The sequence below is a fragment of the Cyrtonyx montezumae genome, unplaced genomic scaffold (genome assembly GCF_038088225.1).
Source record: "Cyrtonyx montezumae isolate F1298 unplaced genomic scaffold, pur_monq_1.0 scaffold_24, whole genome shotgun sequence".
Classification (NCBI taxonomy): Eukaryota; Metazoa; Chordata; class Aves; order Galliformes; family Odontophoridae; genus Cyrtonyx; species Cyrtonyx montezumae.
The window spans coordinates 1,955,232-1,981,193 of record NW_027071981.1 but is presented as its reverse complement, the minus strand read 5'-3'; the positions used below and the strand labels follow the sequence as shown (position 1 = coordinate 1,981,193).

General features: G+C 41.8%; 2 protein-coding genes across 11 annotated transcripts in view; both read left to right on the top strand.

The window, feature by feature from the left end:
* The window catches only part of XPO1 (exportin 1), a 36,968-nt gene extending 35,694 nt beyond the window's left edge, over nucleotides 1-1,274 (top strand). For all 5 annotated transcript variants that reach the window (XM_065739451.1, XM_065739452.1, XM_065739448.1 and 2 more), the window contains exon 26: nucleotides 234-1,274. In XM_065739451.1, the coding sequence (XP_065595523.1) occupies nucleotides 234-380 (147 nt within the window). In that variant the 3' untranslated portion in view covers nucleotides 381-1,274. The remainder of the gene's footprint in view (nucleotides 1-233) is intronic.
* Nucleotides 1,275-6,324: 5,050 nt separating this feature from the next.
* The window catches only part of USP34 (ubiquitin specific peptidase 34), a 133,124-nt gene continuing 113,486 nt past the window's right edge, over nucleotides 6,325-25,962 (top strand). For all 6 annotated transcript variants that reach the window (XM_065739436.1, XM_065739432.1, XM_065739433.1 and 3 more), the window contains exons 1-2: nucleotides 6,325-6,469; nucleotides 24,443-24,530. In XM_065739436.1, the coding sequence (XP_065595508.1) occupies nucleotides 6,427-6,469; nucleotides 24,443-24,530 (131 nt within the window). In that variant the 5' untranslated portion in view covers nucleotides 6,325-6,426. The remainder of the gene's footprint in view (nucleotides 6,470-24,442; nucleotides 24,531-25,962) is intronic.

Sequence of the window (25,962 nt, the reverse complement as noted above, 5' to 3'; positions counted from 1 at the left end):
AAAGTAGACAGGCAGTACTCTGTTTTTATTTGTTACTGTGCTGTCCAACTGTGTAATGCATGGTGAAAGTCTTAGAAATTTTGCATTCTTTTATATTTATCTTATGTATGGAAAGCAAAATCAATAGTCTGATGCAGATGTGAAGGGAAGGTGTTTCTAACGTGGTTCTTGATTTTTGGAAGCTCGCTATTCTTCCTGATGGACTTAAAAATGATTCTGTGTGAATTGTACAGGAATTTGCAGGTGAAGACACATCAGATTTGTTCTTGGAGGAAAGAGAAACAGCCCTTCGGCAAGCTCAAGAGGAGAAGCATAAACTTCAGATGTCTGTACCTGGCATCCTTAATCCACACGAAATTCCCGAGGAGATGTGTGATTAAAAAATGAGTTCTGCAGTTTTCTTTTTGAACAGCCACTTTGTTGTGACAGAAGAAAACAGCACTTGGATATTTGTTGACCAAAATGATGCCAATTTATAAATTAAAATGTCACCTAGTGGCCCTTTTTCTTATGTGTTTTTTGTATAAGAAATTTTCTGTGAAATATCCCTCCATTGTTTCAGCTTTCGGTTGGTCATCTTTATTTAGGTTTGCATGAATTGAAAATTAATGCGTTCTCAAAGTAATTATTTCATGCCCATTTTTGTGGCTAAGGGGAAAATAGGCAAAACATAAATTGTAAAGGACTATATTGCAAAACTATACAATTTCCTGTAAGAGTATCCATTCTTAATTTGGGATCATCTTCTTTCTAGCCTGCCCTGCAGTCTAGGAGAGAAAGTAATGACTAAAACAGTTTGTTAAGCAGAGGATTATAGTGCTGCAATTTTTGGATCAGCTAGCAGCTTTTTGGACTTGAGTGGGTAAGGGCTAGGCTTACATGTATTTGCAAGTTGTATGGCAAGTTTGCAGCAAGGTCATGTGCATATCATCCCATTGTAAAACAACTTCTAAAGAGTATGGGAACACAGTACAGTTAGTTATTTTTACACAGTTCTTTTGTTTTTGTGTGTGTGCTGTCGCTTTGTCGACAACAGCTTTTTGTTTTCCTCAATGAGGAGTGTTGCTCATTTGTGAGCCTTCATTAACTCGAAGTGAAATGGTTAAAATATTTATCCTGTTAGAATAGGCTGCATCTTTTTAACAACTCATAAAATAAATAAATAAAAAAAACCCTCTGGCTTTTGAGATGACTTATACTAATTTACATTGTTTACCATGCTGTAGTGCTTAAAGAACACTACTTGAAAGCAAAATAAACTTGGTTTACATTTATTTTTCTTTCTTTGGCTTATTCTTTTATTGGATGAAAATGCTGAGGTTGCTGTGGTTGTATTAAAGGTTTGTATCCCGAAGATGTAGGAAGTGTTCCTTGAGGTCTAGGATAACATTGCTTCTGGTTTCCCCTGATCTCAAGGACTCTGGATATGCTTGAAAGCTAACATAAGTTGGGTTCTATTTGAAAGTATAGTAGCTGTTTTGACTTAACACCATGACTTAAAAATACTCCATACTCCATTGCTATAAAATGCCACTAATAAGGCACTCTTGCTCTCGATGTGTGTACTCTTTGTATTTCTTCCAAAGAGTTATTGAACTGTATCTTGACTAAAAGTTGATACTAGTGCATATTAATAACACGTATAGACCAGATGTGCAGTTATTTTTCTACCTAAAGTTTTGTAGTTAAATGATTTTCACAGATGTATGAAGTACAGATGAAAACTTAAGTGTGAACACTAAGGTGGTGTACAGTCTTGGCTTCCCTGTGCTTGCAGCGTCTCTCTTCTGTTCTCTGACAGCTGACATTAAAGTCTCCCACACGTTTTTTGTTTTTCTTTACATTCATTGGGTCTTAGGATTGTTGCTGTGATGCAGAGTATAACAATTCATGCAGAGCTGTAAAACAAAAGACAGTTGTGGAGGTTTTTTATGTAAGCTTGGATACTGTAGGTAATTCTGTGCTGTACTTTAATTTTGCAGTAGAAGTGCATGAGATAGCAGAGTTCATGTGTAATTTCGCCATGACCAGAACGTTCCTAGTCTCAAGTACTGGTACCATTCTGTGTCTGAAAATCTCCATTGTTTGACTTAGCTGGCCTTAAAAAACCAAAGCCACTGCTGCTGGAACATCTTTTTATCATTACAAATCGTGCAATCTGAAAGTGCTAAGCTGTAGAGAGGTTCCTCAAACCCTTTATGACTGGGACTTACAATAAAGCCTACCAAAATTGTTAATAGTTTGCTGGATGAAAGATTTTGTTTGTTTCTCCAACTCACGCTTTAAGCTTTTTCATGTCTTTCTGTCCTGTTGAATTATAGATATTATGAGAACAACAAAAAATATGTACCCTAAGAAGCTGTTTAAAATATTTGAAATGTTGAAAGATGCTAAAACTGCTTGTGTGACCAGGCTTAGTCACATTATAGAGCTGCAGATTATCAGAAGCTGTGAAGATGAGGAAGAAAGCTATTAAAATGGAAAGAAGTACCCCCGATACTGTGTCATCAGAATGATCATATTCCACAAGTTGCAGAGCTAGACTAGTTCAGATGTGCAGTGAAAATACTTCTGAATGAAAGGTGCACCTCTGCTTTTATGTGTATCTTACTGTTGAAGGTTGAAGTAAATCTGTACGGTTTATGGTCTGCATGCTAAGCAGTTAAATCTCTTGAAAGACACTTGAAATGTGTTTGAAGATGCAATTCAGATAAGAGAAGTTTTTCATTATTTTGATACCTTCTAGATTTAGTAACAAAATGTTAATGTTAGTTAGTTCTCACTTCCCTTTTAAATCTAAAAAAAAAACCCCAAAAACTGTTACCTTCAAAATTGGTGCCTTTTGCTGATCTCTGCAGACACTATGGAAATTCAGCTTATACAAAGTTCTTAATAGGATTTGGGGGTAAGGGTGTGTCTATTTCTAGTGCAGTTATCCTGTATGTTAAAAAATTATTACATGTACACCTGAGAAGGTTCTAGATACTACATTGAATGCACACTGGAAATGAAAATATATAGATAAAAAGCATGAACCCATCATAAAAATAACTACAACTTATAATTCTGTGTAAACCAATGTTTACTTTGTGCATATTTCTATACAGATTTTAAAAGAAAATTTCTATGTACTCTAGGTACATTCATTAACAAAAAAACTACAGGGTGTTTTCTGTGTTTACATGAATTGATTGCCTGTTAGCTGATGAAGACACCCCCAAGTGCTTGTTTCAGGCTACCATGTGTTTGCTACTGTAACTGGAGCAGATTATTTTCCAAAGCATTTTAGGTTAGTTTTCTTTCTAATTTGAATAATTTGCTGTGTGTTAATCTGATTGGTTAAGTGAACTATTTTCCAATAAAGCTAATATTTATGCAAAAAGCCTTAGAATAATGTTCATCTCTCAAGGAAGCTTGAAATTACTTCCAGTAGACTTCAGCATGGGAAAGCAGTCGATGTTTGGCTGTGGATTTCTTTGGATGAAGGGGAAAAGATGCTGCAAATATCTGTTGGTTTTAATGCTGTGATGCTGACTAAAGCAAGAAAGTTGTTTTTAGTGTTGAACTGTTCCTCTGAGTCTGTCCCTCAAGATAAATTATTACTGACCCAAAACTTATGGGGCACTTTGTTTGCTGGTCTGGGTGCCTAGATTTTGCTTTCCTCCTCCCATGTTAATGGGTTTGTCTCCAAACTTAATGGGGGAAAACCAAAGCAATAGAGATGGCTTTTAAAAACCATTTTGGCCGCAAAATGAGTAAAGGGACATAGTGATCTCTCTCCTTCCTGCCCTTCAGGAGTGCACCTCTGTACATGATGTAATGGAACTCAGTTTCTATTTAGGCTTTCACGTTCAGGAGGTCGTGCAACACTCCCTTGGGAAAAGGCTTAGCCAATCATTTTTCAAATTGTACATGCAGTGCACCTTAATTATTAAAAGCACTTGCAATCGTTAATAATTTCTTGAATATGGGGAGAAAAGATACAGTTAGCATTAAAAAAAAAAGTGGAAATAAAGGGTGCTTGCATTTTTAGTAGTGCAAATGCTATGTAAGACAAATCCAGACAACTTTTTGAGTCTACAAATACATGATATTACACACTTTGTGATAATCTGTACATTTGCAGAGCTATGGTTTCAGAAAGCTTGGCTTTTTCTTAGGGAATATAAAACAGCCAATTTTGCTTCAGCTTAAACTTTTTACTCCAAGGGCTGAATGGGAGAAGACCTTTTCTATTACTGTCCCTGGTAGAACGGGATGAGCAGTTGGGAAACGAGCTCAGCACTCCGTGGCTCCCAGCTTGCTCCTGCCGTTCTCTGTCAGTATGCATTTGGGGAAGATTGTTTGGACTACCTGATGGAATGTGTTAACGTACTGCAATCTGCAATAGACGGCTGCATTTAGCAAATACAGCTTTGCAGAACTAAAAAGTGAATTTAGCTACTGAGCCTGCCAGCAGTCTCCTCAGGACACCTGTGTTGTCTAGATTAGATCTCTGAAATGAGTCAAATGCTACTGCCAGTATGAGCATACCAGCCCCATTGTTTGCTTTATATTTCACGTGTGTTTACCTGTGTTTATTCATGCTTTTAAGCAGGAACATGGAAAGCAGCTTAAAAAAACAAAGATGGGGTTAAGAAGGGATGTTTTCAAAGGTAAGAATATGGATGAGTGTGATACAAGCTAAGAAGACCCAAGTGAAGCACCCATTTATTTTCTAGGTTAAAAAGCACTTATCGAAATATGTAAAAGTGCTTACATTTCTACAGTGAACTGTGTCTCAGTTTCTCTTAGTTCTTGGCAAATCTGCAGCCTTTGTGGTTTCCTTTGCGTAAAGATTATTGGGAACAATGGACTGATGGAAGATGAGGAAGAGGAGTTAATTTGTTTCCTCAGTGTGACCGCATAAGTGTGCGTGCAGGAAAGATGAGGGTTTGGTTTGGTGTGGTTTGTTGTGTTGTTGCATTGGTTTTATTTAACTTCTCTCCCTAGAGCCCTACCTGTTGGCATTTTGTTTCTTGCATTAACTTGCAACTCTGCAATCACCAGAGCAAACTCCTACAAAGATAGTCATAAATACATGTATGACCAACGAAGTGTCCACGAGCTCTGCTTGCTTTTGAATCAAAGGGATGATCAGTTATGTGCCAACATCTTTAGAGACCGAAATAATGGAAATTGAAACACACAGTGAGAGAGATGATCCCATAATTGGGCTCAGGCTGTCTAAGGTAGGGCTTGGAAAGACCTCCTGACCCCTGATCCACATCAGGTTTTTTTTTTTCTTTTGGTGAATGGTTCATTTAATCTTTAACCTAAAAGAAATTGGCTGGACTGAGTGACTAGTTTGGTCTTGGGCCACTGACACCGTGTACATATATATGTACGGATATTAAAACTGTAGAAGTTTGGATGTAGTTTTACTTTTGCTCAGGTCTGGCATTTCTCTTCAATTACTACTTAACAACTGTGCCATCGGCGTACCAAAGGAAGCATTTCCTGATGAATAGCAGCATCACAGGGCAAGGAAAGAAGGCCTCGTAGGGATCAAACCACGTTGCAATCATGGCACACGAGGAGAGAATACAGCCAAGGGAAAGTAAGCGCTGACAGCTGCGCAGCTCCGCGCCGCACCGCGGGCACTGCTGTGCGAACAGCCACCTTCCTGCCGCAGCAACCCCACAGCAGCAGCGCGCCAACCAACCAACCCCGACCCCCGGAAGCGCAACCCCTCCCACACCCCCCCCGCAGCAGCGCGTCCCCGTGTCGGCGAGGCGCGCGCCGCTCGCTCCGGACAGCCTGAGGAGCGCCGAGGAGCGCGCACGTCGGCACGGCGCCGGGGGAGGCCCCTCCTGGCGGGGGGCGGGGCCGAGGCCGCGACGGGAGGTTCGCGCCCGGCCCGGCGGCGCGCTACCTCAGCCGCCATCTTGCCCTCCGGGCCCCGCTGCCGGCCCGCCCCCTTCTCCCTCCCCGCTCGCCGGCCCTGCCGCCCGGCCCGAGCTGGGAAAGGCGGGGCGAAAGGGAGGAGGGACTCGGCCGCCTTCGTCTCTCGTCTCGTCGGAAACCGCCGAGCGGAGCCCGAGCGTTCCGTCTCCTTTGCTGCCGTTCCCTCCTCCTCCTTCCCCCTCGCCAAAATGGCGGCGCGCGGAGCCGCCGGCAGCCAGTGAGTGACTCGGATTCCCCTCCCGCCGCCGCCGCCGCCGCGGGCTTATTGGCATCGCTCGGCCGCCCCATCCCACTCCCCCCCCCTCCCCCCCCCAACCCCCCGCCCCGGACCGGCCCCCGCCCTCCCGCCCCTCCCCCACCCCCCCCATCCCCCTTGCTGACCCCCGCCCCGGCCCCCATCAATCAGCGATCGGCGACCCCGCGCGGATCAATCAATGGTTGGGAGGAGGCGGCGGCGGCGGCTGCTGCTGTTAATGAACAATGTGTGAGAGCTGCGCCGAGCTGCTGGAGGTGTTAAACGAGAGTAAGTGCGGCCGCCCTCTCTGCTGCCCTTCCCCAGCAGCCCTCGCCCCGCGCCGGGCTCCCGCACCCCTCCCCCCCCCCTCCTCCCCGTGCCGGGCCGTAACCCCGCACCGCCTCGTGCCTCCGCCCGGCCTGGGCCTCCCTGGCGCGGGGTTACCGCCATAACGGCGGAGCACGCCCCGCTCCGCGAGCGGGCTCGGCCCCTCGGGGCCTCCCGCGGAGCCGCTGGGCGAGCGGGGCCGTGCTGGAGCTGCCGAGCTGCCGCTACCGGCCGCGCATCCCGCCCGGCTCGGCGGGGCCTATGCGCACCGCGCGGTGCACGGCCGCTGCAGGCCGAGCCCGGCCGCGCTGGAATATTCCGCGCAGACGTTTTCCTGCCCGTACGCCGCGGTTGGTTCAGAAACGGATCGGCTTCCGATAACCGAACCGCTGGGCGCTTCGTGGAGTAACGCTCGGGTGCAGCTTGCTTTCTTTCCTTTCTTCTTTTTTTTTTTCTTTTTTTTTTTTTTTTGCCCTAACTCTGGCGCGGCCTAATTGCATGTGGTGTTTGTTCTTTGCTGATGAAGCAGTAGATGCCGCGGTGGGTGAATGTTGGCCGCTTTCTTGAAATACGATATTCCTTGGTGATCAGCAAAAAAAAAAAAAAAAGGCAAAAATGGGTGTGTAACGCTAACTTTTAGGAAGGCCTGGGGACAGGAGTGTGTCAGGTTAAGGGCTGAACACTGCGGGATTTCTGAAGTTATTTGCTAAGCCTGTAATCCTAGTATCTCGTTTTGAACAGTCATGGTGATGCTTGCTGACTTCAACCTTCATACCTTAGTTTTCTCGGCTGCAGAGGTGGGGAATAGGTTGGTATTACAGGCTGAGTGCTCGTGTTAGCAGGTCCGAAGCAGGGCCGCGTTACCACTGCTGCTTGATGACAGTTGTGTTGGAAGACAGAACTCCATTTAGTTTTGGTGGGCTGATACATAATCGTTGCTTAAACTTGACTGGTATGATCAAGTAGACAAAAACAAATCAAGGCAGCATTAAACTTGGTGTATCAAGAAATCTCTGAATAACCAGTATGTTTCTTTTTAGAATCACTTGGAGGTACTGGGGATGTAAGCATGTAGATGCTACCTTATCAGTGAAGCAGGGCACTGGATTGCTTTAATGGTGGGCTTTTAATAAGTAGTGTATGGATAATGTAATGGTTTAATTCCTGTATAATTTGTGATACAAACCTGCAATTTTTGAAAAGGAAATTTGGCTTTTCTGGTTAAATCTGGGGGGCAGTTGTATGCTACTGTAGTTGTATAGCAAATTTCCAAAAATTCTGGTCAAATAAAACTTTACATAAATATCTTAGCCTCCAAACACATATAAAAAAAATATATGGCGGTGCCTTGTGCACGCCAGACACGTTCTCACTGTATGAGGAGTTGTAAGAGAGATACTTTTTCATTTCTTTTCTGACTTTGTTGCATTCATTTGCATTTGGTAAGTAATATTCAGTCCTAATGTACAAGAGTAACATCGAGCCTTGGTTTATGAAATACTGCAGCAGAAATGAAAAGTGGTAGTAAAGAATGAGGTCATGCCCGAAATGTGTGAGCCAGAGTCTGCAAGCTGTTTCCTTTTCTGCCTGCTGAGCATTTGGGATTGCCTCCTCACTGAAGCAGTGTTTTGAAGGAGGTCCAGGAAACATCTCATTTGTTTTCAAAGTTTATTAGTAAACTAAACATTTTTACCAAGAGGACATACTGCTCTTTATCTTTGTTTATCCGAGTGCTTACTAAATAGTTGCGTGGTATCAGTTACGTGACCTGTCCCTTATAAATTGGACTGGCTGTCATCTTGGTGTACTCTGTAGGAAAAGCACGTGGAAAGCTCCAGTTTGCTCTTCCAATCGGCAGCTTTTCTTCAGGATAGAAGGATGGAGTTTTATGGTTGTGCAAACAACTGGGCATATTTTTATTTTAAGGGCGGTAAGACTCGCTGAGCTGATGAAGTGTTAGTTTCTAACCTCAGAGTAGTCTGCAGAGCTGGAGTTTTTGTCTAGCAGCAGCCTTTGTGTAGGCTCAGGCATGTATCTTGCTGAAGCTCGTTCCCAGTTCCTTAGGCCTCTAACAGGTAGTTATGGAGGCTGTTTCTGTGGTGTTTTCAAGTGCCAGATGAATTCCTGTGGATTTGGAAGACTGATTTAAAAATAAAAAATCTGTTTTTTTGACTAAGGATATGGGTGTACGTATGCTTAAGGTAGTTTCATTACTGAATTTGTGCACAGTGAGCATCAGTGTTGCTTTTTCTTGCAGAGTCCTTATTGACAGCATTTGATTGAAATGCGAAACGCTGTAAGCTCGCTGATGTTGAGGTAATTTCCTAAGTAGTAGTAGAAGTTTCGAGTTGTTACCTGATCCAGGAACTCAATAAAAGACAAAATCCTCTATGAAAGTGTCTGTGCTATCAGGAAGTTCTTACGTAGCAGAAAAATCTGTTATTCACTTAGAGCGAGCAGTTGAATTTCTGTTCTGGGCATATCAACATCGCCTAGGCAAAGTTTTAGGAGAAGTAAAGTCTCTTTAAATGTTAGTCTAAGTTCCAAATTAATCTCAGCAGAAGCATGTTACATAGCCTTACATTTAAACAGAAAAACCCATCCTTTTCTTTCTAAGGTAAGTGCATTTACCAAAGGCTTAAGAACAGATTTTTGTGCTTTAATTATAGGAACTCGTTTAAATATGAGGACATTTTATGCATTTGTTAATACATTCTGTGTCCTAATGCGAGGCCTGATATCAATGCTCTGTACGTCCATTGGTTTCTTTGTGTGCCAGTTCTTGACAGTCTAGGAGGGATTATACTGAGTTTCATTTGTTTGTCAGTAATACTTCTATTGCTGTGCTTTCCACAGGCCCTAATCAGGATCATACTGTATTGCGAGATATCCGGATAGTCTTACTGCTAATGTAACTCAATAATAATAAAAATAAAGTAACAGTCAGGTATTTTTCTGCTTCCAATCTCTTGCATCTCAGTTTTGCAGGTGACTGTGTCACGCTCGAGGCTGTAATAATGGTTTCCAGGTATCTGCAGAAGCACACAATCACAGCCTGTTAATGCTGTGTCCTGTCTTAAGAATGCTGAGTGCGTTGTGCTCCATGAGTGCCAAGGGTTGCTGTCGTGTGTCTGGGCTTCCTAGAGCACGAAGTGGAAATCGATTCTCCTACTGGTCCTGAGCAGCTGCACTTGCAGTCCTGGCTGTGGTCTGTCCCAGAGAGCCTGGCTGGCTCGGATGCCTAAAAGGCTTCCTTTTGGGACTTCAGTTGGTGTTCATTTATGTTGATGGAGAGCTCTGCAGGTGGTTTTGGTTTACTTTTTTTTTTCCCCCATAGATTTTTATGAAAGTTGAACAAAAAAATAAAGCCAACTGTATAACTCCAATATAATCAGGAAGGCAAAACATTTGAGACGGAGTGTTTTGTTGCTGTTTTTGTAGCTTCAGGAGAGCCCTTAATTTGGATGCTGCAGATTTTTGACTTGTCCCATAATTCTGGCATGTAGAAAGTACAAAGGTTGTGAAAAGTTACTTCTTTTCTGCCTTAAAGTATGTAAAAGCATTCACAGCAGAGCATCGTTCAGTTTGATCTTTGACATCTGGGGAGGATAAATATTTAACATGGTAAATGTTCAGTATTATTTGGTATATTGAGTATATTTGCTAATAGGAATACTACAAATGTTGCTTAATTAGCACCACTCAGTCTTTAAGAGCTGCTATTACAGTGGTGGCCTTTAAGCTGTAATATTGATTATTTGACTGCCTGTAGGTTTTTGTGTAGATCCAGGATTTCCTTTGACTATTCCTCTTGTGTGAGACCTTATAGTTGTCTCTGTTGTATGGTGATTTTTTTTGTTAGTTATTTAAATCCCCCCCTTCCATGATGTTCATGGTATTTTCTTGTTCAGATCCTTTGCATAGACACTCTCTGGAGGAGTAGAGTGTAACTTCATTATGCTAACCTAGATCTTTGCTTTCTCCTGTTCAATAAAGTTTTTGTACAATTCAAATTTGGCAACTTTCATTTTGTTCTAGGCACATTTTAAGGGCATGAGCAGCCAGAATTAAAGGAAAATTGAACTAACTTTTGCTTTGTAGTGATATTTCCCAAGTTGTACTTATTGTGGGCTGTGCTCAAGTGTTACTCGAAATGGATTGGAATAACCAGAGGAAAAGCAAATGGGAGGAGAAACTTGCATCCTTCACGATTGTGAACTTTCTAAAGCAAAAGGGATGCTAGGATAGAGGACTTTAACTTGTTTGTAATGACAAGGCAATTGAAAGATAATCTCTAATTTTCAGAGCTGTAAGGCTTATATTTTTAGAAAGATATTTCAGCTTTTGCTCCGTGCGGTGACTTTGGTTTGTGTTATCTGATGTGATTAAAAATGATATTGTCCAGAAACTTTTCCTGTTCTGGCTCCTTAAGATGGGTTCTCTCTCACTGCTGGAGTGGCTTGATCAGTGATGCTGAAGGTTAGTTACACAAATCCTGTTCTGCTGAGTTTTGTTGTGAGTTACGGACCGTTGAAATGTGTTTGCTGAGATTTCTGTCTTTGCAAATAGTGAAATCTGAGGCTGGAAACACATTTATTTACAGTATGCTTAAAGCTTTGCTAAGCTGTAGAAGCTAACTTCCTTACATTTTCTACCACATGAGATACTAAGGAAACTCATTTGGTTACAGTTGAGATTCTCAGTTGTCGTGCTGTGAGTGCTCTCTACCTTCCTAGTAAGGGGGACACGCAGATTTTGTAGTGATTTCTGCTGTTATGTGAGTAACTTTAATGTCTTTCAAGAAAGAAACACACGTTTTGCTGCCTTTGGCCCTTGTTTTGTTTATGAATATTGTAGAACTTGAAAGGTTCTTATTTGCTGTTTTATTTTTATTTTTGTATCTTTTGATGCTGTACAGCTTCTCCTCTGCAAGGATGGTTTTCAAGATGCAGAAATCCCAGATTATTTCTGATGCATGCCTGAGTTGTGCTTTAACAGTTTTGGATGCTGTCTGCCTGCTCCTCAGAGGCCTCCATCGGATGTGACTGCCCTTGCTGATGGGAGTCACGGGGTTCTGCTGGCGTGGGGCTGGCTCTGCGCTGTGGGTGCAGGGCAGGACCTTGGAGAGCAGATGCTGGTCGTGCTCCTCTGCCTCATGCTGAGGTGCCCTGGCTTTGGGGGGACCAGGGGCTTCCTCTCACACAGAGGAACTTGTGTGGCCATGGGGAATTAGGAGATTCGCTCTTCCTGTAAATTTGTAGAATTACTTTTTTGCTTATTTTTCTCCTATGTTAAGTGTAAGACACATTTCTTCATTGTTAATACAATTTTTTAACTTGGGCAATTAGATTACTTGCTACTTTGATTTTTCATGTCAACCGCAGTTCACTTTTGTCTTCCTGAATTCGAGTAGCACTGAGTGAGAAAAGCTGGTCATGCTTCCTCTGATCACGCTCTGTAGAGAAGCAGTGAACAGTTTGTCATTTTAGAAACTGAAAGGGAAGAGCTGTGTTTACTCAGCTTCTCTTAGTTCTTGTGTTTTCTACTTTGGCTGTTTAGCTTCATTTAAATACTTGTTAACATTCGTACTCTTTCCTGTGCTGCTTCTTTCTTTCAACTCTTCTGTTAACTGTCTTTCAAAATTAAATGTCTGTGCTCATAATTTCTTCTGTTTCTCAGTTTCTGTTCTGCTTGTTTGTATGTTCTTTCTGTTCTTCTGTCACCTCACTTTATTATTTGGTATTGCTGCATCCACAGTTTTGTGCCTTCACTCTATTAGACTGTTTCCTTTAACAGGGTTCCATGATGACTATATATTTTTATTTCCAGAGGCTGCTCTTTTCCCTTCTCCCTTTTTTTTTTTTTTTTTTTTGCATGGAAATTGATTTGCCATCTGAATGCTGTATGTGAACATACCACTTTCAGGATCTTTGGTTTTCTTAGTGCTCAATTGAAATACCTTTTAATCTACTTCTGGAATTTGACAGATCTGAAATGTTTAGTGAAAGGTGAACTTCTTGGAGAAGTAAAAGCATTACTGCTGTTTTTGGATGATATAAGAGGAAAGTCTTAGGCTGTTTATCTGTGTGGGCTTGTGTACGTGCCTGTAGAAGTTCTCCATGAGATTTAGTGCTGGAGCAACTGTTTGAAGATGGAACTTGTCAGAAGTCCTCGTGGAATAAATGTCTTCGAGTGTTGACCTTATTTTAGCTTATTTGTAGGTGTGTAAATGACTTGGAAAGGACAAGACCATTGAGGTACAATTTCTAGGTCTGCCTCCACACAGTAGATTGATGAGTAACTGAAGCACTGGAGGTTTCTGCAAGTCTTGGAAGAGTCTTTGTTGAACTAAGGAAGCACATCTCTTCTGCTTTTAAAACCAGTCCTCAAAACATGAAGTATTTCACTTAGTTCTGCTTCTTAAGCTGCCTTGATAATTGATAAGGCAGTTTGTTAACCATGCAAGCGTACAGAAATAATGGCTTCATGAAGTCACATAGTGGTCTCTGTGCTTTATGCTGTACTCTGCAGCATTTACTGTCTTGGTATCTGTGCTTCACAACCCATCTGGGGGGAATTTTGATAGTTTTTCATGAGAGCTTAATTTCATTTTCATTTCATTTGCCTGTATGTTAATCTGTGATGCATAACTATTAAGTTGTGAATTTAAGTTATTTTTACTACTGCTGTAATATATATTTTATTTTTAAGTTCACGGTCTGGGGGATTAGGCTGAAAAACTAAACTTTTCTGGAGTTTTCTAATGCTGACAGTCTCTGCTTTTTGCAAATGCTAGTGATCAGTTTTAATTCTGAAGTTTCTGGTAATTAACAAAAATGGCAGTGCTTTCATATCCACCCTCTTCTATGCTCAGAGAAGCTAGGAACATTGCTAGAAATGAACAGAGGCATGTCATCAGCTGTCATCAGTTGGTACAGATCTTGAAGAAGTTTCGTTTCTTTTTGTTTGAAGCTGTTGTAGGATAGTACTGGGCAGTGTAAGCTCAGAAACTCAATACAGTAAGTTCATTTTCTTGATTTAAGGATGGCCTGCTTTTTTCTGCATTTACAGATCTTAACTTTCACAGGCAGGAATACAGTATTTCTTAGCATATAAAACAATGTTGTTACTTTCCTTTGAGCCACCTTTCTTAAATAACATCTGATGAAATTCAGTTTATACCACACATCGTATGTCACAATATTCTGGTGATGTAATGTTTAAAATGGTTATAGTCTGATCAAGTTGGATCGATTTTTGAGATCAGTTTTTATTGCTAACTGAAAGATCACTAAGTCATAAAAACAGTGTCAGTCTGATGCTTTCTGAAGGGAGTTGCCTGTGAAGTTGTGTTTAGCCATAGGTACAGATTTTGATGTGTATGCAGTTCTGATACTTGACTTGCAAAATATTTGTATGCAGCAAGTGTATACCTGTAAGATTGCCAGGAAGGGGGCTGGCTGTGCTGGTAATGAAACTTTGTGCAGTACTGGAGATACTTGTGTCAACAGCAGAGTTGCCTTTAGCAGTCTTTTCTGTTAGTTTTACTTCAAGGAAAATAAGTGCTTTTATTCACCAGTGAATGAATTACTGAATACACCATGTGTTTCAATCATTAAATATCGGTGATTGATTCTTTGGTGAAACAAATGCAGAGCTTAAAGTTGTTAATGCAGGGTGCCCTCTTAAAAACGGGATGTTTTCCCTGAGTATTTAATTTTTGCATTCCTTGATACTTAAGACTAATAGAAAACCTCTTTAGTTTTTGAAATCTTGTTCATTAAATTCTACTACAAATTCATCTGATGAAACAGCTTGATAAAATTGGAGTTCTATGTTTGCACGTTATATCAGTATTTCAAAAACTTTCAGAGCTGGAATACACGGAGAAGTCATTGAAAAGAGTCATTCAAGTCATGATAAATTATTTTCTAAGTTTATGCTGTTAAAAAGGCAGTGAAAATAAGTACTTCCTTTTTAAACTGAAGGTAAGCAATCTTTAACAGAGCAGTCATTTCAGCATTGACAGTGCCAGCCCTAGCTTTGAAATTCTTTGGATAATTAGTGATACGGTAGGAAGGTCTGATTTTTATATAACAGTTGTCCAATCCTGAATTAATTCCTTAGGAATGTTGGCAGTGGCCATTGTGAAATACTTACGATGAGCAGTAATTGATCGTGTGGGAATAGTAAACTGAGCTGGAATTTTTGGCTGCTAGAAGAAGAGGTACAGCAAATTTAATATGAAGCCGCACACTTCCCAGAATCAGAACATCTCACCTTTGGAATCAAACTCAGTTTATGAAACTGAGGTGAAACAGGACTCTGAAGTAAATCTTTATAAAGAAATTCAATAATAATAGATTTTTACCTTAGCAGTGTGTGGCTTGCTTTTCTCTAGAGAAGCAGATATTCAGTATCTTCACAGATGGAAATCCCGAGCCAGCAGAGGCATTAAGAAGTGCAGTGCAAAAATGCCCTGCATCTCTTTGTAGCCACCTTGCATCTGAAACAGCTCAGTGTTAAAGCTGAGCTGACAAACCCTGCTGCACCCAGGCCTACCCACGCCGTACCAGCAGGGCTCTGCTCCCCTTGTTAGGCTTCTGTGGGAATGCAGCAGCTTGGGCATTGCTCTGCATTTGAGCAGGCCTCCTGTGCTGTGGGTTCTCCCACCCACCATTGGCATAACCTGACATGAATTGTCAATTTCCTGCTCCTGCCTAGTGCAGGCCATATTTCTGTTAGATAGTCGTATTGCATGGATGCTGTATCTGAACTCTGCAGCCTGCTCTGAGAACTGCGTGGGTTCACTGCAGCGTAACGCCTTAAAACTTGCTTTGTCTGAAAGTTGTGGTGCTGCTCTGGACCTGATCTGACTGAAACAGCATGTTTCAGGTGGTGTATCTGAGTTTATCTCTGTGATAATTCCTCTGAGCAGCTCTGGGTAGGACCAGCTTCAGTAAATTAGCCATTGCTAGCCAAGATATGATGGCATTTAAAACAATGTCACGTCCTCTTTGGGAGCAGTCGCTGTGGCATGCTCTCTTCAGGATAGTAAGAGTCATGTGATCGTACTCTTAGTAATGATTGCTGGTTTAAATATCTGTGGCTGTTTCAAAGGAGCTTTTTGACCCAGAGTAACTGTGACACTAGCACAGTGAAAGCATTTGGTTGGCAGTGCTTTTGAAATATGAGAATTCTTAAACTTCATACATCTTGTCGTTCCAGATTGCTGAGCATTTTATGGTAAAGAAGAGAACAGGTGTTTTGTACAGAAGATGCAGGTGATAGAATTGAAAGAAAAATGCATGCTCAAAAAGAAAACGTTCTGTGCTGATTTCTGGGAGGTGGAGGTGCACAGTGATAGGGATTACCTAAGCTCAGCTGCTTTGCCCAGTTCTGGTGGAGCTGGATGCTTCAAGTCCTGTCTGAATGTGCCATGGCTAGTGCTGTTCAGTGTGTCCCTCTGTTGTTTGTTGGAACATGAGTTAAAATAAAACTCCTCAGGCCTTTTTGATCTTGTGCTGGCTGTGAGGAGCTGCGTGGGTGCCGAGTGACCAGCAGATGGCTGCTCTGGGGGTTTGCTGAGGGAATGGTTAGAGCTCCTTCTGTGTTAAGCTTTTGTTTAGCTTCTGTTTCCATTAAAGAAAAAGAAGTGCAGTGTTGTTTAGAATTGCAAAAGTTTGTCAGATTTGTTGAAATCGCTTCTATATTCAGATTTTGTTTCTGACAGAGATCAGTAACTTGGTCAGGGTTTGTTTTTCTAAGGAAACGAGACTTAAAAGATTTGATAATTCCTATTTTTAAACTATTGTGTTGTCTCAGTAATATTTGCTTTGTGCACGCTGTATGCTCTGTAATTACAAGTTTTTAGGAAATAAATAGATTTCCCAAGTTAGAGCATTTATAAATGTAAGACACATAGAATCTGGTTTAGTTCTAAAAGTGTGGATGGGAGCATATATAGTTATTGTTGTGTTGTAGTAGTGTGATGAGAGTGGGCATTGACAACTCATTATCAGGAGCACATGGTAAAGGCACGTGGAAGCACCTTAACCATATGATTATATAATTCTATCACTGCCATATTTTGAGTGGTAGACCTGATTTTTTTTTGTGTGTGTGTACATTAAAGGGGCTCTTGAACAATATTTGTAGTACTGAGGAACTAAAGAGCTTTTTTACAGCGACAGTGTGTTCTGCGTGGTGCCCCAGCACTTTCTGGGAAGCTTTAACAGTTAAAACTATTGCCATTGAACTTTTAAGCTGGCACTGTGCTCACTGGTATTGTAAAGATCGTAAATAACTCCAGTGAATAAATCTAAGGCAGCCACGAATTTTTGTATTTTAAAAGGAGGCATTCCAAGAGATAAAGGAAAATGGGAATGGGAGAAGTTGAGCTCTGTGGTTGTCCTTTTATTTACCATTCGTTGTTAACAGAAAGCCATACAAATAAGGGAAAACCACTCAATGCATGTGCTTATCTTTTACTTGGAGCAGTGGTAATTGTACATACGGTTATGTGTATAGTTCTCTTCAGATTAGTATTGTTGTGCCTAGTATTTTGTTTTGTATGATCTTTTTTTTCTTTTTTTTTCCTGAGATTAACCTGCATTTTGGAAGTGATCTACTCTTTCCCATGAGAATACAATATTAGATGAGGCTTGGGGGAAAGAAAGGGTGGATAATCTGTGTGCTACCAAAACTTGTCCCTGTTTTGAATATGTAGAAATTAGAGTTTTATTTATTGAAGTGTTTTTCGTTTAATCCCTGGTGTTTTATTTTTTGTTGAAAGTAGAGGAAATGTATTTTTTTTACAAGATTCATTTTATTTGCCATTTGATTTTTATACTTAATGAGATAAATGACCTTTGAACATGACATATTTCTCATGGGTCTTAATATGGTAGTTGTCCTTGAGGTCTACTCAAGTCTGTTCATCTAGCTCTGAAGTTTTTGCTAAAAATGCACCTATGATCTGAGTTTTGATTGCTCACAGTTGAAATGATGTGGTCCCCTTTGCAGTTGATCTGTGTTTTTCTCATCCTTTGTCACTCTGAGGCTTTAGTAGCTGTACTGATAGACTTCATAGTTTGGGGGATTGTGTTGTTTTTGGTACTGAGAAATACCCTGAACATATCAGCACTTTGTTGAGGATGAGGGATATCCCTCAAGTTATTAAGTAAAATGGTAAATCACATCAGGGGATGATATTTTTTTTCCCTGAAATGTGCTGCATTTTTACTTGTCATGTTCTTTGTCCTCTTGTACTTCTTTGAGCTTAGATATGAAACACCTGGAAACTTACAGCTTAGAAAATGATTTAAGTAAGCAACACAAAACAAATAACAAAACAAACTCCTAAGTAATTAATACTTAGTTTGAGTAGGTAGCTCTGCCCCTTCTTGAGTGGTGTTACTGCAGTTCTCAAAACTATGTTGTTGCAAGGAATCAGTGAAGTGAGATGTTGCTAGTATATAAAAAGAGCTCATTTCCTAAGTTGTATTTGTAGAACATCTGGCTGGAATTTACCTGCAGGCTAGTTTTGTTTTTGTTTTTTTCTTTCCACTGGTTTGTTTTGTCTAGGGTGGATCTTCTTTAGACATTTAGAGTTGTGCTTTTCTTTTCTGTGCTCCTTTCCTAGTAGCATCCTCAGATTCTTTGCCTGTAGCTCTGGATTCAGCCTGGCTGCAGCGGGCAGATACCCCGTGGCTGTGTACTCCAGGCAGTCTGGCACATTACACTGTATCTCATTTCTTATTTCTTCTGGTCTGCAAAGGTTGGTTGCTAGAGGGAGATGGTGAGTGCGTGCTTCTGCTTTCTCCAACAGCAAGCAGGTATGCCTTAGTTCATTCTTCAAGAATTGCTTCCTTAAATACAAAACTAGGAGACAAGGAAAATTCTTACCCAAACCTTAGCCACCATTTAAATTTGAAGGAGAGCCGCCTTAGGGAAAGTTTTTGAAAAAGTCCTACATGGCTGTCAGTGCTGGATTTGAAACTCGGAAAGTGTGGGACGCTTGGGAGGCAGCTGCTGAAGGAGGATCTGAGGCATCCAAGATGCTTGAATATGGGAGAGAATAAAAAGACATGCTCTATTTTAAAGTCTGTTTTAACTACTGGTCTGTTCAAGGTAGAAGAAAAATAGTTTGAAAGGTGTTAGAGGTATGGAAGTGAAGTCATATGCAGTAAGGGACTCTTCACAGGGTTGACTAAAATGGAGAAATGCACAGAAACTCAGTGCAGTTGTTCCTGTTGCTTTTCTGTTTGTGGGTTGGTTTGTTTTTTTCAACCAGGAATTTTTGAGAAGGCTTCATAACCAATTTTTGCTGTACTTAAAGCTCAGTGTGGCCTTAAATGGAGGTATTGTAAATCAAGAGTATCTACAGAGCTGATATTCACAATAAGCCAAGACCTCTGAAGCATAAAAGTCCTGATTGTGAGAATTTAAATCAGCTGTCTTGAAAAATGTCAAAAGGGATAAAAGAGCTTCAGTTAAGGTTCATCAGAAGCCCTGTAGGATGTGCATCTGCCCCTTTGGGCAGATGGTGGCATGGGTATATGTATGTACCACCTCGTATAAGGCTTGCTCTGAAAGTAATGCCTCCTATTTTATGACTTTGGCCACCCGTGTCAGAGGTGGATATTGGTGGTGTGGCAATGGAGGCTGAACCTTCACACCAGTTATTATGCTAAATTTTGTTGTCGTGTGACAGGTGGCAGCAGAGAGATAGTCTGACAAATTGGCATCTGATGTGGCAGTGTGTGTGAGGCAAAGGTGTGTCACTGAATTTCCTCTCTGTGGGAAAAATCACACACAGTGACACTCATCAACACTTAATGAATGTTGATGGAGACCAAACGGGGCACAGTGAGGTGGTGGTGATGTGTTTCAGCAGCGGTGACAGCAGGTCACCTCTGCTAGTGCAGTTTCTTTTGGGTGCAGCATGTGGGCCCTTGTTCATCACCGGCAAAAGATGTGTAGCCAATGGTGGCAGTTGAAAAAGTGTTTATCAAATAGTGTTATTGTACTCCTTGTATCTGTTGTAGTTTCCATGGAAATAAATAGGGGCCCTTACTTTTTTTTACTGTCCTACATAGATCACTTTAAGTCCACTAGGAAACTGCACCCTCTGTATGGTTGCTCTTCTTTTAAGCTTCCTGAGTATGTTCATTACAAGAGTAATGTTATTTCTAGGTTGGTTTTTTTGTTTGTTTGTTTTTGGTGATTAGTAAATATGACCAATTGGATTTGATCTACGTGTGAGATGCAGAGTATATATACAGGGAAGCAGCAAGTTTAACTTCAGGATGGGATCCCCTGGGAAACTGTCCTTAAGGGCATAGGAACAGAACAGAGCTGGCAGCAATTTAAGCACACCTTTCTGTGAGCACGAGAGCTCTCCATCCCCCTGCAGAAGAAATTGAGCAGAGGAGGTGGGCAGCTGGTGTGGCTGAGCAAGGACCTGCAGCTTAAACTGAGGGTAAAGAGAGATGCACAGGAAGTGGAAGCAGGGCTGTGTAGCCTGGGAAGAATACAGGGATGCTGTCTGCATGTATAAGGATCAGGAAAGCCAAGGCACAAATGGAGCTGAGCTTGGCAACGGGTGTTAAAAATAGCAAGGGGTTCTACAGGGTCATAGGCAGGAGGAGGCAGAACAACCAGGGTACTTGCCCTGACCTGGAAGTCTGGGACAGAGCACATAATACACCCCCTGTGATCCAAGTAGAGATGGTCAGAGATCTGCTTCTCCATCTGAACTGCCACAAGTCCATGGGGCCAGATGGGATCCACCCAAGGGTGCTGAGGGAGCTAGCAGAGGTGATTGCCAAGCCGCTTTCTGCCATCTATCAGCATTCCTGGTTATCTGGAGAGGTCCCACAAGATTGGAGGCTTGCCGATGTGACTCCCATCTACAAGAAAGGCCATAAGGAAGACCCGGGGAACTACAGGCCTGTCAGCCTGACCTCGGTATCAGGGAAAGTTATGGAGCAGATGATGTTGAGGGAGATCACACGGCACGTGCATGGCAACCAGGGGATCAGACCCAGCCAGCACGGGTTCACCAAGGGCAGGTCGTGCTTGTCCAACCTCATCTCCTTCTATGACTGGGTGACCAGACAGGTAGATGAGGGAAAGGCTGTTGATGTAGTCTACCTGGACTTCAGCAAGGCCTTCGACACGGTCTCCCACAGTATTCTCCTAAGGAAACTGGCAGCCCCTGGTGTGGACAGGTTCACTCTTCTCTGGGTGGAGAACTGGCTGGAGGGCCGTGCCCAGAGGGTAGTGGTGAATGGAGTTAAGTCCAGCTGGCGTCCTGTTACGAGTGGTGTCCCCCAAGGGTCAGTTTTGGGGCCCATCTTGTTTAATATCTTTATTGATGACCTAGACGAGGGAATTGAGTGTACCCTCAGTAAGTTTGCAGATGACACCAAGTTGGGAGGATGTGTCAATCTACCTGAGGTAGGGAGGCCCTTCAGAGGGATTTGGATAGGCTGAACAGCTGGGCTGAGCTCAATGGGATGAGGTTCAATAAGCCCAAGTGCCGGGTCCTGCACTTTGGCCACAATAACCCCATGCAATGCTATAGGCTTGGGGCAGAATGGCTTGAAGAATGTAGTGAGGAAAAGGACCTGGGGGTGTTGGTTGATGCTCGGCTCAACATGGGCCGGCAGTGTGCCCAGGTGGCTAAGAAGGCCAACAGCATCCTGGCCTGTATTAGAAATAGTGCAGCCAGCAGGAGCAGGGAGGTGATCATCCCCCTGTACTCAGCTCTCGAGTACTGTGTTCAGTTTTGGGCCCCTCACTACAGGAAGGACATTGAGGCCCTGGAGCGTGTTCAGAGAAGGGCAACAAAACTGGGGAGGGGTCTGGAGCACAAGTCTTATGAGGAGCGGCTGAGGGAGCTGGGATTGTTTAGTCTGGAGAAGAGGAGGCTCAGAGGAGACCTTATTGCACTCTCCCACTTCCTGAAGGGGGGTTGTGGTGAGGAGGGGGTGGGCCTCTTCTCCCTGATAAATAACGACAGGACGAGAGGGAATGGCCACAAGTTGCTCTGGGGAAGATTTAGATGAGACCTGAGGAGACATTTTTTCTCTGAAAGAGTGGTCAGGCACTGGGATGGCCTGCCTAGGGAGGTGGTTGAGGCACCGTCCCTAGCGCTGTTCAAGAAGCGTTTAGATGAGGTGCTGAGGGATTTGATTTAGTAGTTTAGAGGGTAGAGATGGTGGTAGGAGGATGGTTGGACTAGATGACCTTGTAGGTCCTTTACAACCTAATGTATCTATGAATCTATGAACAAGGAGAGTGTTCCCCCTCTGATAAATGGGAATGGAGAACTGGCTTCCTCAGATGTGGAAAAGAGCTGAGGTACTCAGGACTTGAGGCTAAGCACTAATTAACTGATGGTCAGGCTCCCCATGTCTGCCAGCACTCTTGATTCTCTAGATATTGGCAAGAGGAAGAGGATTCTGTCCCACTGTAATAGTGGCACAGGTATGAGACCTCAAGAAACTGAATAAGTCCATGGTGTCAGATGATGTGTCCCAGGGTTCTGAGAGAGATGGCTGATGTGGTCATTGACCCACTCTCCATCATATTTGAAAAGTCATGGCTGTCGGGTGAAAGCCCTGGTGACTGGAAAAAGGGAAATATTACTCCCATTTTTTTTGCTAGAGATTTGTACTGTGGTATGATTAACCTAAATTGTTTGACAGAGTTAATGTCTTTAGTGCTATGCTTTGGCCTTAGCATCAAGTTCTTGGTATCAAGTCATATTTGTCTGTCATTCTCCTTGCCAGTTTTATACCTTCCCTCAGCATTACATAGGGATTGTCAAAGTCCACTTAGAGTGAGACATAAAAGTGATTTTTGTTGTGTAATATCTTTTTTTAATGAGACTCTTTTTAGCTTATTTACATGTGTATATAATGTATATGTGCTTATGTAATATCTTTATTTCAAAGATGACAATTATTTATCTATCGAAATTTTTCTGAAGTGATATTATCCTCAACATCACTTTCCAATCTGTTCCAGAAGAATATGATCACAACCCCAGGAAACCCTTCAGGCTTGAGGAGGTGTGGCTGGAAAGCTGCCTGACAGAAAGGACCCTTGGTGTACATATGAGCCAGCAGTGTGCCCGGGTGGCCAAGAAGGCCAGTGGCATCTTGGCTTGTATCAGGAATGGTGTGGTGAGCAGGACTTAGGGAAGTCATCCTGTCCCTGTACTCAGCACTGGTTCAGGTTCCACCTTGAGTATTCTCTTCAGTTTTAGGCATCTCAGTACAGAAAGGGCACCGAGGTGCTGGAGCAGGTCCAAAGGAGGGCAGCAAGGCTGTGAAGGGCTTGGAGAGTGTGCCCTATGAGGAGCGACTGAAGGAACTGGGGCTGTTCAGTCTGGGAAAGAGGAGGCTGAGTGGGGGGGAACCTCAGTGCTATCTCCAAGTACCTGAAAGGCAATTGCAGTGAGAGTGGGGTTGATCTCACTGGTGACTGGACAAAGGGAAATGGCTTCAAGATGCTGCAGGGGATGTTCAGGTTGGATATGAGGAAAAGCTTCTTTACAGAAAGGGTTGTTTAGCAGGCTCCCCAGGGAGGTGGTTGTTCCAACCTGAGTGATTCTGTGATTCTGTGAATATCATGGTTTTGTTGGAGAACCTTTTCCACAAAGGTGACTTTTGAAGTAGGTTAGTAAGCATGTAATACTTAACGTGAAAAGTGGAGAAAAGGAACCCTGACATTCTTCATGTACGTAGCAATTAGGTAATTGTAGAACCACATGGAAATTTTGGGCAAGAAGGAAGTGAGAGTTGTGCACTGATAGTTGGAGAAAGGTATAAAACAGTAAACAGAATCCAGTGTCCTAACATATACAGTTGATATGTAGAGACTTCATCTGCTGCTGATGTTCGGTGTATTAGAATGCATCAGCAGTTTATTAGGTAAGAGTGGGATGCCTGATAATACCTCATTTGATGGTATTTTGCTTTTCAATTTCATATGTAACTATTCTGGTATCTGATTATAATAAATGCAGAGGTTTATCATTTTGCCACTTGGGCGTCATTGTGGTTAAATAACTGATGTAGATATGTCTGTGTTTGGTAGCAGTAATCATTGACTAGTCTGAAATAACTTTCATGTAGTTTGCCCATCTATTCTTTGCTTGATAGTTTCTTTTTCTGACCTTTGTCGGACTAGGAGAAGGCAGTTAAGGTCTCATCTCAAAACACAGACTTAAAATCTGGAGGGGAAAAAGGAAAAGGGAGGGAAAAAAAAAGAAAACTGGCTAATGAGTGAAATTGTTGAAGATTTGTGTTTGAAAGTGTGCATCCATCATTAGTTCCCTCTGGAGTTTATGAAGTGTACTTTATGTTGAGCTGTCTTGTAAATTTGGCTGTTTTGATTCCTACATGAATTCTAAAATATTTCTACAAGCATCCAGTTCTGAAATACTTGTCTGCCCCTTGCAGTTAAGGTGGGAGATTTTAAATCCGAAGTGTGTATATGGCAGGCAGGAGGTCTTTGTTTCTACAGTACAATTCTGTGGAATTAGAAATGCTAGTAACTAGGGACATCTTTTGTGGTTTGTTTAGAATCTGTTTTCATTCTGTGTGCTTGGAGAGGTTGCCATTAATCAGTTTGTATGCTGGGTACTGGAGTTGAAGAAAAAAGGCTGTTCTGAGTGACTAATTTTAACAGCAGTATCCACTATTACTGTGCAATTTCTGTTTTAAAGTTAGTTGCATTGAAACCTTTTATCTGTTTACTTGAAGGAAAAAACACATAAATTTGGTTTATTTAGTTTCTATTATGAAAAGTTAATTTATTTGGGTGTTATGTATTTTTATGTTGAAAAACCTTTTTTAAAGTTTAGCAATTACATGAGGTGTTTTTGTCACTAATGTTGTTTTTTTTTTTTTCCTTCAGTATCTGACATTGAAGGTGCTGAGGGGTTGCAGCTCAGAAAGGAACATGTGCTCAAGATATTTGCTTACATCAATTCCTGGACACAAAGGTATTTTTTTTTTTAATGAGTTTGTGTTGATGATAATGGATCTCATAAAATTCATACTATACAGTGTATAAGTGCACTTTTAATAGTGAATCATGAGAATATATTTTTAAATGGGTGAAGACACTACACTTAGGTGATATTAAAAGGCTTTTTCTTTATGCTTTGCATTAAAGTTTTAGATATATCTGTATGGGGACTGTTGAATCAGGTCCTGATTGATCACCTGAGGTGAGCACTGAGTCAGCTGCAGGAGCACAGGTGAAGATAATGTATCTGTGTGATGGAAAGGGGTGGAGTCTGGCTCCACCTCTCCCAGACCACATTTAAGGGCTGACCACCACTGGGGAAGGATCTCTTGTTGGAGATCCCTCCTGTGTGGAGTTGCAGGTAAGCCTCGACCTTTGGTGACAAGTGAAGCTCTTCCTAATTTATTGGGTGTCTTTATACCAGCTGGATTATCCATCCAGAAGTGTACTGTCCATCTTCATTATTTTGTGAGGGTACTATTCTTTCAGTGTATTCACCTTATACTGTATCTCTCACTGTAGCTGTGCTGGCAGTAGGCAATACTGAATATTAAATATGTTTAACTTACTGAAACAAAAACCACACAACTGCTTTCAGAGGCATCTTTAGGTGCTGTTGCTCAAGGCTTTCTTTGTATTTCCTCATAGAGAGGCAGCACTGTCTACCCATCATAATTCTGAGTAATCTCTTGATGTTCTCTTATCATCTACCTGCTTATTTTTCAGAAACGGAATACATAATTTTTATATTATTGTAGTAGCTGAAAGCTCTGGTTATGAACTCAGTTTGTTGCACTGCATGCAACAGGAGGGAGGCTTGTACTGGAAGATGACTACAGTTTATATAAGAGTTGCATTATTTCTTAGAGTTTGAGTGAGAGAGAGATGAATCCATCTTGGTTGTGTTACAAGCAAGTAACTTTGATTTTTTATATCATCTTCGCTGAAGCTTCTTTGCTTATTGATTACATTTTTTTCTTTCTCCAAGTTTTTGATCCTCTTTTGTATGGGAGAAACAAATGTTCTCAGACAGTAAGTTCTGGGGTTATATATCTTGGGTGTTTATGCATATCTAGTTATCTTAGTGCACACCTACAGTTGTAGTACAGATTGATAAGTGGACTGTCTTTCCTATTATAGTAATAGGACAATGCTGTGTAGTTTTCCCATTGTTCTTTTCAGTTTATGGTATGTCAGTAGATACTCAGAGGAATAATCTGAGTCTACCAAATAAAGGAAACAGTGAAGATAGTACATAACTGCTTTATCCCATATGGCTAGAGGGTAATAATGTGCACTGGGTTTCTGTCTGCCCAAATGCAGATAAAGGAAGTGAACTTGAATGCTCAATTAAAAACAATTTTGTGACTACTGATTTAAAATTAAAAAACAGTTTTTGCACAGCT